This window comes from Halichoerus grypus, chromosome 2 (genome assembly GCF_964656455.1).
Source record: "Halichoerus grypus chromosome 2, mHalGry1.hap1.1, whole genome shotgun sequence".
In the NCBI taxonomy this organism is placed as follows: Eukaryota; Metazoa; Chordata; class Mammalia; order Carnivora; family Phocidae; genus Halichoerus; species Halichoerus grypus.
This window is the reverse complement of record NC_135713.1, coordinates 172,735,997-172,749,553: the sequence shown is the minus strand read 5'-3', so window position 1 is coordinate 172,749,553 and position 13,557 is coordinate 172,735,997. Positions and strand designations below refer to the sequence as shown.

The 13,557-nt window shown below is 40.7% G+C and overlaps 1 protein-coding gene across 4 annotated transcripts in view; it reads right to left on the bottom strand.

Moving 5' to 3' along the window:
- The window catches only part of HEATR6 (HEAT repeat containing 6), a 33,116-nt gene that overhangs the window by 18,519 nt on the left and 1,040 nt on the right, over nucleotides 1–13,557 (bottom strand). For 2 of the 4 annotated variants that reach the window (XM_036081195.2, XM_036081196.2), the window contains exons 2-9: nucleotides 10,417–10,524; nucleotides 8,119–8,259; nucleotides 7,530–7,645; nucleotides 6,572–6,686; nucleotides 4,830–4,931; nucleotides 3,784–3,921; nucleotides 1,774–2,072; nucleotides 789–966 (exon numbers count right to left, since the gene is read on the bottom strand). In XM_036081195.2, the coding sequence (XP_035937088.2) occupies nucleotides 789–966; nucleotides 1,774–2,072; nucleotides 3,784–3,921; nucleotides 4,830–4,931; nucleotides 6,572–6,686; nucleotides 7,530–7,645; nucleotides 8,119–8,259; nucleotides 10,417–10,524 (1,197 nt within the window). The remainder of the gene's footprint in view (nucleotides 1–788; nucleotides 967–1,773; nucleotides 2,073–3,783; nucleotides 3,922–4,829; nucleotides 4,932–6,571; nucleotides 6,687–7,529; nucleotides 7,646–8,118; nucleotides 8,260–10,416; nucleotides 10,525–13,557) is intronic. The other 2 variants (XM_078063814.1, XM_078063823.1) reach the window with 2 other exon arrangements.

Here is a 13,557-nt window from a genome sequence, read left to right as displayed (position 1 = left end):
GGGGTGCGGCTGTGGTGCGGGCACGGTACTTGGCCTACTTGCTCCACAGCACCGTCTCCTCAGCTACTGCCGGGCTCCCCTCAGCTGGAGGCTCTTCAAATATTACGTATTTTTATCCTTTATCGTAGTTTTCCTTTCAATTACCAGAATGGCTTCATTACTGACTTATTTGCCACCACTCATTCCCATTTTCCTCCCAGGTTCTCCTTTGCTATTGAGTCAATCTGAAAAATTTCTGCCACTTTTAACTACTCAGGATATTGGGCATTTGCAATTTTTTTGTGTACAACTGAGGGCCATTTATTTTTCTTGACCCTATAAGAGCTTTTGAAGGGTCACCAGAAGTTTTCTTATGTTTTCTCATCATAAACATTTTTCTAAGCTTTACACATCCTTCATAACCACTGTGGACCAAGATATTCCACTGAGTGTTTATGCCACTTTTAATTTTTTCCTATTACAAATACCATGCAATCAACATTTTCATCGGAGGGAAGGAAGCACAGCTGCTTCAGTGCAGCTCAAAAGGGACACTGAAGTTATAACACTCAGTGTGCTCAGGCTTGAAGCGAGCCCTGGGCAGGAGGCGACCTCACTGTGATCTTTCTCAACCTGTTATTCACATAAGCCCATTTCTAGCCTCCTGCCTGTCCAGTGGTTCTCAAGTCAGAACTTGGGCTGGTATTAATGAGCACTGTATTCAGATGAGATCAGATAAGGTAGAGAAAACAACGAAGATGTTAAAGTTCTTCTTCCTACTATCATGCTGAGAATTTAAATGCTTTTACCTTCGGAGAAGGATCTTTTAATGTAAGAGTCATCAAGGACACGGACTGAGGGCTGCCAAGCTCAGGCGTATCAGGAACAAAGGCTGACCAGTAGCCATAAAGAACTTTTTTTTCTATTGATTTTATAGTAGAAAGAAAGCAAGCTAATGCTCCTTGGCGAACTTTGGCTTGGTAAGACCTACCCAAGAGAAGGAAGAAAAAAGTCTTAATAGTTTTAAAAAATATAGACATGAAAGGCTATTTATTCCAGCCAACTCAAATGATACATTGAGAAACTCAACATTCTGAATAAACCCTAAGGAAAAGATGCCAATGTGATATTAAAAAAAATATTTTTCAATCAAAACTTGTTAAAGCAATTTGTTTATATAACAAGTTAATAAAGTCGACAACATAAAACACAACTAAACAGAAAATAAAAGGGCAACAGTTTGAGGTCAGGAAACCAGTGTTAGATATGAAACACTGCAGAGCATCCATTCATCCAACAAACAAGTCCGGAGTACTTAAGTATGTGCCAGGCGCTGGGCTGAGGCCGACAGACATAAAGCCTGCCCGTGTCCCTGACAAGCTCATGAATGGCAGAGACAGAGAGTTAAAGAGGTAAATGCAACACAGCATGATCAACACTAAGGCGGGGATAAGTCAAGGGGTCATAGAGTAGGGACCTAAGCCAGAACTGGGGTGGGGGTTGGGGGGAACCGTCAGAAAAGGCTTCTCAGAGGGCGTGACTGCTGAACTCGTACTGAAGATGAGTAGTGGTTAACAAAGCAAGAAGGCAGAGAGAATGAAAGGAAATTCCAGGCAGAGGGACCACATGTACAAAGGCAGATGAAGGGAACGAGGCAAAATGCAGAGTAACGCAAAGCCCGCATAAATGAATCTCCAAGTTAAATCCCGTGCACCAGTGAGGTTTCTAAGCAAAGTTATAAACTTACAAGCAACAGAGATTATAAGGCGTAACAACGTAACAAAATACTACTACCTCATTTTACTCTGCATGCCTCCTTCAGCATCGGAATAGTCGGACTCACTACTGCTGACCCTCTTCCAGCCGGCAGAACGGATGGGCAGGGGGACTCGGTCTTTTCCTGCAGTGCCGCTTCCCTCCACCGGCAAACTCTGGCCTCCCAGGGAGGAGGAACAGGGAGTGTCCCCCTCATGCAGGTGCTCTCTGCCCAGGCCAGCAACGGGTGCTACTTCTCTTTCACCACTGGATTCTTCCTCTTCCTCTTCTCCTTGCTGGATTTTCTTCGATTTTACTTTCGATTTTTTCTTTCTACTCTGATTTTAGGAGCAAATGAAAACGTATATATGACAGCTATTGGTGCCTTTCTCATTTAATAACTACTAAATATGTCCCCAACATGTAGTATGAGGAAAGAAGAAAAGAGAAGAGAAAAAAGTGGCACTTATTTCCTACTCTGTGTGTCCGATGCTATGCTAAGCGCTTACACACACCCCACTGGACCACGGGAAATAAGGCGTGAAGTGCGTGCGACAGAGCCACGCTTGTAGCCTGGCTTTTTACATTCTACCCCTGTGACTCTGAGCACATCACTTAGCCTTTCATTAGCTTGACCTTCCTCATCTGTAAGCATGAGGCTAATGCTACCTTCCCTGCACAGTTGTGAAAGCATTCAGCCGCAACAGAATTAGAGTATAGAAAAGGACTTGAGTGACAATTTTCTCAGTTCTTCCAGATAAGACACGTAGCTAGTGCCTCTCTAGATACAGAAGAGAGATGCTAATCCACCACATACAGTGCATGTTTTAGGGCACTGGGGCTTTGTAGATATGAAGTAAAAGCCAATTTTTTTCCCTTTCTCCTATTTCCTTTCCAAATATCTTTGGAATCTGTGCCACCCTCTGCAAGGTCCCTGACTTTGAGGAGGAAGGTCCTCATCCCTTCTATTTTGCATTATTAATGTGGCTCCAGACTCACACCCTTTTACTTGCTACCTTAGTGATTTTTCTAAGATGTGTATCTGATCACCTCACTCCCCTATATGAAAGTCTTCATCTCTACCACCTGTAGGATAAAATCTAACTCCTTAGCATACTGTATAAGACTCTTAGGATGTGGCCTATGCTACCTACGTGTCCCAGCCTTCCCCTGCACACACCTGATACTCTAGCCTACTGGTTAACAAATGGGCTACGCCCATGCTCATTCTCTATGCTTACGCACCTTCTGTTCCCTCTGAATAAAACGCTTTCCTTCCTTTTTGTACTCTACTCATTCTTAAGTCTCAGTTTGGCCACCACATCTTTTAAAAAGCCCCCTCTTACTCCTCTATTTGGACTGGGTACCCTGAATGTGATCCCAGTGTACCCTGTGAATATTCTGATGAAAGAAATCACAACACTGCATTTTAGTTGCTTATTTATCCACCTTCCCCTTCTCTCCCAAACTCCAAAAAGCAGAGTCTATATCCTTAATGCTTAACATAATGTCTGGGATGTGGCAGAAGTTCAGTTAATGTTGCATAAGTCAATGAGTGAAAGAATTTCTAATTATAAGCATTTTGAAAGTAATACCGGATACATTTCTAGATGTAATACCGTGGCCCATATATCTATATGCTCTAGGTTCTCCAATGGAAACATAAGGGAGATGGCAGCTATATGAACAGGCTGGGAAATTTGGCAGTTGTAACTGAAACCTACAATATTTACCAATTAGCCTTTTATAGAGAAAGTTGGTTGGCCCGTGGTCTTGAGCATTTGGGGAACAAGGATGTGTGGCTTTGGGTATAAAATGAATGCCCACTGTTACATCTGTTCTATTGTCTAGAACGCTTAGAAATATAAGAGACTCTAACTGGTGTTTCCAGCAGTCTGATGAATTTAAATTTACTATGCTAAAAACCCTAAACTGAAATCAAATTCAAGGTGAGCCTTTGGAACAAGTAGTGATGCAAATCATAGAAAACACATATAACAAGCAATTAAAGGCAATCCACAACTTAAACCTAAGCAGACAGAGGCGTACCGCAGTTGGTCGGGAAGCGCCGGATTCGGACTGCTGTGGTTTGACAGGTGGTCGCCCATCGTACTGAGGAAGTGGAGTGGGGTATAACACTGTGGGCAGCTCTATGTTTAGTCCCGGGAGTCCATGAAACATAGATTTCTAATAATGATGATTAAGGAAACACACACACAAAACTAATCATAAAACAGAATGATTCACCATATTCTGGATCACATCAATGAACAAATTAATGTCTAGAAGCTTATTAAGGAAATTAAAATGGACAGAAAATTGATACCTTGGAGGTTTAGGGCTTATAGAAGAGTTTAATCTCATCTGGATGGATCTGGTCTGGCCAGATTAGGTTAGGCTTGATTTTAGTTTATTTACTTATGTTTTTTATTTATTAATTTTTAAAATTTATCCAATCTGTTTTATCCAATCATTTGATCTATAATTTTTAAACCAATCAATCATTCTTATTTCGCTTATCCATGTCCACACCTAGCTGTCTGTATATTTGGGAGACGGGACAAGGAAAGATTTGAAGTTTTAGTCATGATCAATCTAACTTATCATACATGGCTTTGACCGGAGGCCACCTCCTGGCTGAACGAAAAGGTGGGTCCCCAGAGAGGCTGATCTGACCTTCCCACTGACCAGCAGGCTCAGAAGCCAAAGGATGCAGCCTACTGATGCCATCTTGACTGGCCCACCTACTGCATGGGCCAAGAGCCAAAGGGAAGCCCTGGTTCTTCTTTCAAGTATAAACAGGTTTGAGACGATCTAAAATTAAATTATCTACAGATCATAACCTATTCCTTTCCTAAGTTAAGATGCATAAGTAAAGTTTTAGAATTTTGATATATTTACTTAAAACAAGGTTTACTGTTTTCAGTTCTTAATTTTAAGTATGCTTGTATATGAACATCTGAATGATCTCTCCTAAAATATAATACCCTAAAGAAAGCCTTGGAGTGATGATGTAAAGTGGTCTTATGCCTGGGTTTAAGTAGGAAAGACACTCGCCATAATGAGGACTTGGGTTTAAACGGGCAATGCCTTACCTTTAGCACAGCCAGAAGAGCTCCAAGTTCCTCCGTCTGTGTCAGTTTCATCTTACCCCCATTTAGAAGAGACTGTATACCTTTTAATGCATTTTGTAACAACTAGTGGAAAGAAGAGGACAAGCTTAAAGGTAAAGGAAATGTGGTTATCCAGGGATCAACTTTCTAGCACCACTGAGGTTGGAGGAGAAAAAGTCTCTACATGATGGAAAAAACCATTCAAAAGGAGGGGAAAAAAAACAAAACAAAAGAAGACCCAGAGGAGAGAGATCTGATGAACTACTGCTAATTATTTTTTAGAAGAATAGAGTGCCCTCACGGAAGAGTGGTCTTACCGTACATGTTTATAAGCTAGTATGTACAAACGGTGAGCAAGAAAAAAAAAAAAGAAGAGGTCTGTAGTGGGAAGAAGGTGATAGGGATGGAAAAGTGGCAGCGGAGACCGGAAGTGGGGAAGCTCTCTGATGCAGCAACCTCACTAGTTCTTAAAGGCAAAGGCATGTGTGTGGGAGCAGGTTTCTAGAGGGCAAGTCTGCTCCAGATTGATCTTCTGACCCAGCATTCTCATTAAGAAATACCATCCTAAAGAAATACGCCCCCCCCCAAGGAGAAGATGTGGACCACAGCCTTTTTCTGAAAGAGTGGAAACACTGAAAAAAACTTCCATTTCCACCTGCTATGACAATGATTGTATAAGAAGCTGACCCTCTGCTACATGGGAAACTCAACCATAATAGCAGCAAGCATCTGCCAAGCACTCTAAATGCTGTATTTCATATACTGCTTGCAGGACCCCTACAAGGTAATTGCATCATTTGTCCCATTTCAGAGAGAAGGAACAGGGAGGCTCAAGAAGTTCAGCAACTTGCCCAAGGTCTCCCAGTGACAGCAGTCAGAAAGCATGAGGTACATCAATAGGTACTGAAAAGATGCCCAAGAAATATTCACTTTAAAAAGGAGATAAAATTGTAAAACAGCATATTTAATATGACCCCACTTGAAAATTATAAACTATGCTCATCTACACACAGAAAAAATATTTGGGGGCTTGTAGAACAAACTGTTCCAGGTGGTTATATCTGAGCAGGGAACTATGAGGAACCTTCGCCATCACAGATCTGTAATTTCTGATATGTGTCACTCTGAATTTAAAATATGTTAACAAACTGTCATATTTCTATCAGATTTTTAAAAAAGAAATAATATTGCAGATACTATTGAAATCTACTCCTTTCCCTTCCATCTAAAAGATAGTTACTAGGGGCTCCTCGGTGGCTCAGTCAGTTGACTCTTAATTTTGACTCAGGTCATGATCTTGGGGTTGTGAGATCAAGCCCCGTATCGGGCTCCATATTGGGTGTGTGAAGCCTGCTTGGGATTCTCTCTCCCTCTGCCCCCCTCCCCCTGCTTGCACTCTCCCTCTCTAAAAAAAAAATAAATTAAATAAAATAAAATGACAGTTACTAGTTTGAAATTGTATTGCTTTCATAGTCAGGAGGGAAAAAAATACTTTTCTTTAAAAAGCTTTAAAATTGCAAAACAAAATAAATAGAAACTGTCTTGTAATTTAAACCTGAAAGATATGATGTCCATCTTTGTAAGTTATAAACATTCCACGTATGCCTATTATCTCCAGACAAAACAAATGCAGCAACCACATTATACTCTTCAGTAACAGCCTCTGTTCTGCTGCTTCTAGACACACCTGTAACAGGCGTAAGATCAGTGGTAGCCCCACCTACCATGCAAAACGTGATATCATCCATATCAGATGATTTCGGAGACTGTAAAGCGGTCAGGAAAGCCCAGAAGCAGATCTCTGGGTAGGGCTCCTCCAAGTATGGCTGCCCTGGCACACTAAAACACACACAGAGAAAGCAACGCAAACTCAGTCTTCTCTGAAATGAGGCTCGCAAGAGTAAGAATTAAAAACAGCAGTAATACAGACCAACGGAGTGGGAATACACCCTTGGATGAAACTGTATTAAGGAAGACTGTGCACTCTGGGTAATTAACTATGGCTGCGGGACAGCACAAGCATGGAATGAATAGGAAAGAGGAAGAGTGGTTTCCATAGGGAAAAGTTACAGAAGTTTGTGGTGGAAGAAGTATAGAGGAAGAAATCCTTTTTAGTTCTGCTTTTCAGTGTTTAGAGGGGAAAGAATGCAGACAGGGCCTGTCAAGCTAGAGTCACACAGCTGAGCCAGCCCTCCTACCCATTGGACGTTGGACCCATTGGACAATACAGAGACCAGATACCACACAGCAGCTCAAGTCTGTGCTCCTCATTTTTCATTGCAGGCAGATACAACTGGGTGGCTGGGATTGGTTCCAATTTCTTAGAAGAAATTGGCCTTGAAAGATGCCTCAACAAAGCTTAAATTCATATGACTATATTCTAAAAGACTTAGTATGGTTAAAATTTATATCAACAGAAAACAAAACCTTGACATATTGCACATGGACTCCTTTTACCCTATTTTAGGGATAAGGTCCTAGTCTAGTTTTTCCTTTATCTTTTCTATAAGCAATATTAAAATTAAACAATATAAGATGATCTTATTAGTGAGGCACATGGGAACCACACAGTAGGTTCTTTTTCTAAGTTGGCTCTGGCTTCAGACAGACTGAACCACCTACAAAGGGCCCACGAGAGGCCCTATCTTACCGTGGCTGGGAGATGTTACTGGCTCCACATACCTGAGACATAAATTTGCCATACAGTGTACTGCAGCTCTCCGAACTTCAGGGTCGGGCTGAGCCAAGTCACTCAACTTCATCAAAATCCCGCTCTTGCCTAGCAAGCCTGGGAGGTACTAAAACAAAATAACAGCTAATGTTGGTCAAAGAAAGCTTCTAGGAAAATATTACTCCTTAGACAGATGTCAGTTTTTAAACTGAAGGGCAGTTAAGTACCAGACGACTAGCTGCTAGGTAAATCTTCCAGATGGGCATGCAAAGATGTGCCCCAAAACACCAGTGGGGTGCACTGCTCCCAGCCCAGGTAGTTGCTGAAGCTCTTTAGTTGTGGGTACATAGCAAAGAGCAATAATAATAAAAAATGGTAATGGTATTTACTGAGTGCTAAGCACTTTAGAAGGACTGTCTCACTTCATCCTCAGACGAACTACTGTATACATGAAGAAATGAGGCTCAGAGTGGTTGAGAAAGGGTTGCTCAAGGTCACACATATCATGAATGACAGGATAGAAACCTCAGCACAGGCCTGTTGGTTCAGAGCCTGTGTTCCTAACCTTTTGAAGGAAAGACAGAACACAGTTTAAACTACCTTTTGACACTTTGAGCCATTGCAGTAAACCAGAGCTGCCAGGGCTTGAAGAATTTCCATGTGTGTCCAGGAACTACACTGCTGAATAGCAGAAATAGCATACGCCAACAGGAAATCCAAGTTTTGTTCATCCACAATCACCTATCAAGAGAGGAAAAAATATGCATGATCTAACTTGTAAAAAAATATTTTTATCCTTTTGGACATGTATGCTCACCTGAATCAGGCTATGAAAAGGAGAGCACATGAGCCCATCTTTTTGGGATCAAAAAGATCAGCTCTAAAGGCCTTGAAAGTCTGGTCAAGATAAGGCCTTCTCCTTGCCCCATGGCCTTGCTCATTTCCTCCCCCTTACTCCCTCCACACAAAGTAGAACCTGGTAAAGTCCTTGTAAATTTTCCTTGAGCTAACCAGACACTGGCAGCTGTAAATCCACATATATGGGTAAGACTCAATCCACTGAAATTGCCTTCTACATAATAAATGCTCAACAAATACATTGTGAACATATATGTCTGCTAAATAGCTATTATGTCTCACCCTGATGTAGGGAATAAGACAGGAAGAGAGGGCATATTCTTGTCCTCAAGGAGTTTATAATCTTGTTGAGACAAAGTAGGCTAATCGAAGTATCAATTCATGAATTATTGAGATAACCTGTCATCAAAAGCTAGAAAGTTGGCTAAGGGCTGTAGGTACCATATGTGATCAAGAATTTTTCCAAATGCCCATGTTACAAACGTAATATACCTGAGAACAGTAAACATTTAGAAGACACCATATCAGTGTGAAAAATTCTAAACTTGAAAATAGCCTCATTTCATTTAGGAAGACACACGTAGCAGACACTGCTTACCCATCAGCATTCATCTCCTATCTCCTGTTGGCAGAGTACCGATTTTATTTGGGTGCTCATCTCTTGTACATGAGACCTGAGGGTAAATCCCAATTAGCTAAGACAGTGGTTCTCCACCAGGGGCAATCTTATTTCCCAGGAAATAAGATTTTTTTGCCCATTTGGCAGTATCTGTAGACATTCACAATTGGGGGGATGCTACTGGCTTCTAAGGGAGAAACCAGGGATGCTGCTAAAATCCTACAATGCACAGGACAGTGCCCCTCAACTAAGAATCATCCAATCCAAAATATCAATAGTGCTGAGATTAAGAAACTTTGATATAAGAGTTGAGCTACATTGTAATCATCTAGGGAGCTTAAGCCCTCCAGGTGATTCTAATGTGCAGTCAAGGCTGACCCCTGGTTTAAGCCACTCACGGTAGTACCATTCCCCTGATCAATGGGTGTAGAGGGGTTTCTCGTATGACCTAGGTCTCCCCAGCCAGCTATCAGGGGAGGTCTGATGGAGAGTGTAGGGGACAAGCTGCCTCATTCTTAAATCAAAGGGACACAAAATAAACTGTTCTTTTTATTTCAAAAAAATAAATAAATAAATAAACTGTTCTTTTGCTTCTGCAGGATGTTATTTATTTATTTCACACAGGATGCCAAGATGTCATCTTGACTATGAGAGATGCCCAAAACCCATACACTGGTGGCAAATGAAAAAAATGCCAGTAAGTTTCTTATTATTAAGTGCCCCTTAGAGTGCCTCCCTTGGGGGTTGTGACATGAGATAATTTAAAAAAAATTTTTTTTAGCTATTCTAGGTTGGCTTTTCTGTTTCTTGCAGCCAAAAGAATCTTAGATTGCATAATGCTAATTGTAAGGTTTGTGCTAACCACATTCACGTACTCATGTGGTATCTTATGGTAAGTAATAGCCGCAACTTCTGAACTGTTCCTAAAAAGATATGAGATTTATTGAGGAAGTTATAAAGGTTCTGGAGAGAGGGGGCTATAGTACAGATCTTGATATAAATAACAGGGGTCTTTTCATCTAATGTCCTCTTGCTACTTCTTATGTTTTATGACGAACAAAGTAGACCACAAAAATGGTAGCTTTGGGAAAGGGGAAAAAATACTGGTAGGAAAGGAGCAGGGGATTGTTTCAATTTATTCTTAGATATATCTTGGTCAAATACATCTTCCATGAAAAATCCTAAGACCTGGGGGCCTCAACAATACTGGTTTCTTGAACCAAAGAGAAAGGGACACCTCTAATGGACAAACTTCTAGAATTGTGCAGCATAATTTTTTCGTCAGAATTACATTTAATATCATTCTTAGTAAGGAACTGCTTTTTGCAGTTTCTCAAAAGATCAGCCTATCACACCTAACACAGACATAGCATTTCAAAGGTTTAGTTTATGATGAATTCTAAGGTTATACACATGATTACCTGTAATCTGTTAAGTAAATGGTGGATAAGTTGAGACACTTTGCTGACAAGATGATTCTGATTAAGAGGCACCAGTCGGCAAGCTTGGACAAGAAGAGTACAGACATCCTACAAAAAAAAAAAAAAAAGACAATGAAAAGGCAATATACCTATTAGTCAAGTGAAGAACCACCCCCGCCGGCCCACCAAATACAGCCAAACAGAAAAATGAAAGTGAATGTTCACACTCAAAATGAGGAAAGATGAAATCTGAGGCAGAAACTAGGAAAAAAAATTAAATGATACCACAGAAATGGGGTGTACTAAAAAGTAAAAGACTCAATATGGTTTTTGTCAGGCTAAAGACTCCAGAGTCTCTACATATGTAGACAGTGCAATTAAATAACCAAAGAAAGGCTTCCAGAATGTAAAAGCACACACTGTAGTTAAAGATAGCAAAAAGTAAGCAAACAGACACATGAAAAGATGCTGAACATCACTCATCATCAGGGAAATGCAAATCAAAACTACAATGAGATATCACTGCACACCCGTCAGAATGGCTAAAATCAAAAACACAAGAAACAACAGGTGTTGGCAAGGATGTGGAGAAAAACGAACCCTCGTACACTGTTGGTGGGAATGCAAACTGTGCAGACACTGTGGAAAACAAAACAGAGGTTCCTCAAAAAGTTAAAAATAGAACTACCCTGTGATCCAGGAATTGTACTACTAGGTATTTACCCAAAGGATACAAAAACACTAATTCAAAAGGATACACACACCCCTATATTTATAGCAGCATTATTTACAATAGCCAAGATATGGAAGCAGCCCAAGTGTCCATCCATGGATAAATGGGTAAACATGTGGTTTATATATACAATGGATTATTACCCAGCCATAAAGAAGAATGAAATCTTGCCATTTGCAACGACATGGATGGAGCTAGAAAGTATTATGCTAAGTGAAATAAGTCAGTCAGAGAAAGGCAAACACCGTATGATTTCACTCATCTGTGGAACTGAAGAAACAAAAAAACAAGCAAAGGGGAAAAAAAAGAGAGAGAGAGAGAGAGAGACAAATCAAGAACCAGACTCTTAACTATAGGGAACAAACTGATGGTTACCAGAGGGGAGGCAGGTGGGGAGATGGGTGAAATAGGTGATGGGGATTTTTTTTTTATTATTATGTTATGTTAATCACCATACATCACATCATTAGTTTTTGATGTAGTGTTCCATGATTCATTGTTTGTGCATAACACCCATGCTCCATGCAGAACGTGCCCTCCTTAATACCCATCACCAGGTTAACCCATCCCCCCACCCCCCTCCCCTCTAGAACCCTCAGTTTGTTTTTCAGAGTCCATAGTCTCTCATGGTTCGTCTCCCCCTCCGATTTCCCCCCCTTCATTCTTCCCCTCCTGCTATCTTCTTCCTTTTTTTTTTTTTTTTTAACATATGATGGGGATTAAGGAGGGCACTTGTGAAGAGCACCGGGTGATGTATGGAATTGTTAAATCATTATATTGTACACCTGAAGTTAATATAACACTATATGTTAACTATATAGGAAATAAAAATTTAAAAAAATAGAACTCATTTATTCCTATCTTAAAAAAGAAAAAGAAAGTAAGCAAACCATATTTTCAATGCCACTGGGAAAATCAGAAATGACACCTGTATAAATTTATTGTAAAATTAGGTAATTCTTCAAAAAAAAGAGGGCAACCTATTTGCAAATCACACTATTCATTCATCCACTGATGTTTATTGAATTAAAAGGTTTGGAGCACTTACTATGTGCTAGATAGTGTGCTAGATCTTTGGGCTCCAAAGGTGAACAAACATATTCCTGAACTTTAAAAAGAGCTCATAGTGAGGAAGACAGGAATACTCACAAATAATTAAAGTGAATTAAATGTTGAAAGAATTAACTGCAAACTCCATGGGGAAATGGTAATTAGGGAGGTCTTACGGAGGTGATTTTTTTTTTTTTTAAGATTTATTTATTTTACAGATAGAGAAAGCACAAGGGGGGGGGGGTGCAGAGAGAGAGGGAGTGAGAATCCCAAGCAGACTCTGTGCTGAGTGTGGAGCCTGATGTGGGGCTCGATCCCAGGACCCTGAGATCATGACCTAAGCTGAAACCAAGAGTCGGACATTTAGCCCACTGTGCCACTCAGGAGCCCCATGAAGATGATTTTTTTTTTTTTAGATTTTATCTATTTATTTGAGAGAGAGAGAATGAGAGAGAGAGAGAGAGAGAGAGCATGAGAGGGGAGAGGGTCAGAGGGAGAAGCAGGCGCCCCGCTGAGCAGGGAGCAGGATGCGGGACTCGATCCCGGAACTCCAGGATCATGACCTGACCCAAAGGCAGTCACGCAACCAACTGAGCCACCCAGGCGCCCCTCACGAAGGTGATTTTTAAGCATAATTTGGAATGATATGAAGGATGATGAAAAATCTGCCAGACAGACAAAGCAATGAAAGACACAGCAAGCAATGGGAATAAAGTGTGCAAAGACCTGGAATACCAGTAGGAGTGAAACACTAGTAGATGCTTGAGGAACAGCAGGTTTTAAATGACTGTACACAGAGCACAAAAGGAGAAGTGACAGGAGACTCGAAAGGCACATATTTTTGATGGAAAAATATCAAATTGTACCAATAAAGCAAAAGTTCCCGAGTAAACCCTTAATTCCACTGCACTCCCTAGTGACACACACTACTATTTTGTTGTAAACTTTTCCATTCTTTGTTGTGAACTCTTTACATCTATAAATGTACATACTCTGTTAAACGCACTCCTCACCCCTATATTGGTGTCGTACTGCAATGAACCGTTCTGTAACTTGCTCTGATCATCTACCAATATGTATTAAAGATCTTCCCAAATCAGAGTTTTGCCTTTCTAATCAGGTTTTATTCTCACAAAAGAAAAGATCACTCTAGTAGCAGGACAAAAAATGGTTTGGAGAAGAGCTAGACAGGAGGCAGAAGAGAAGTTTGAGGAGACCAGTGGAAGAGTTCAGGAAAGTCATCTTGCCTGAGGGCCTAAGGCATTGGCAGTGGGAACACAGAAAAGGGAATGAGAAATATTTATGAGATGGAATCTGAAGAATCCGAATTGGATAGATCTGGGAGAAAAAGGGAAAAC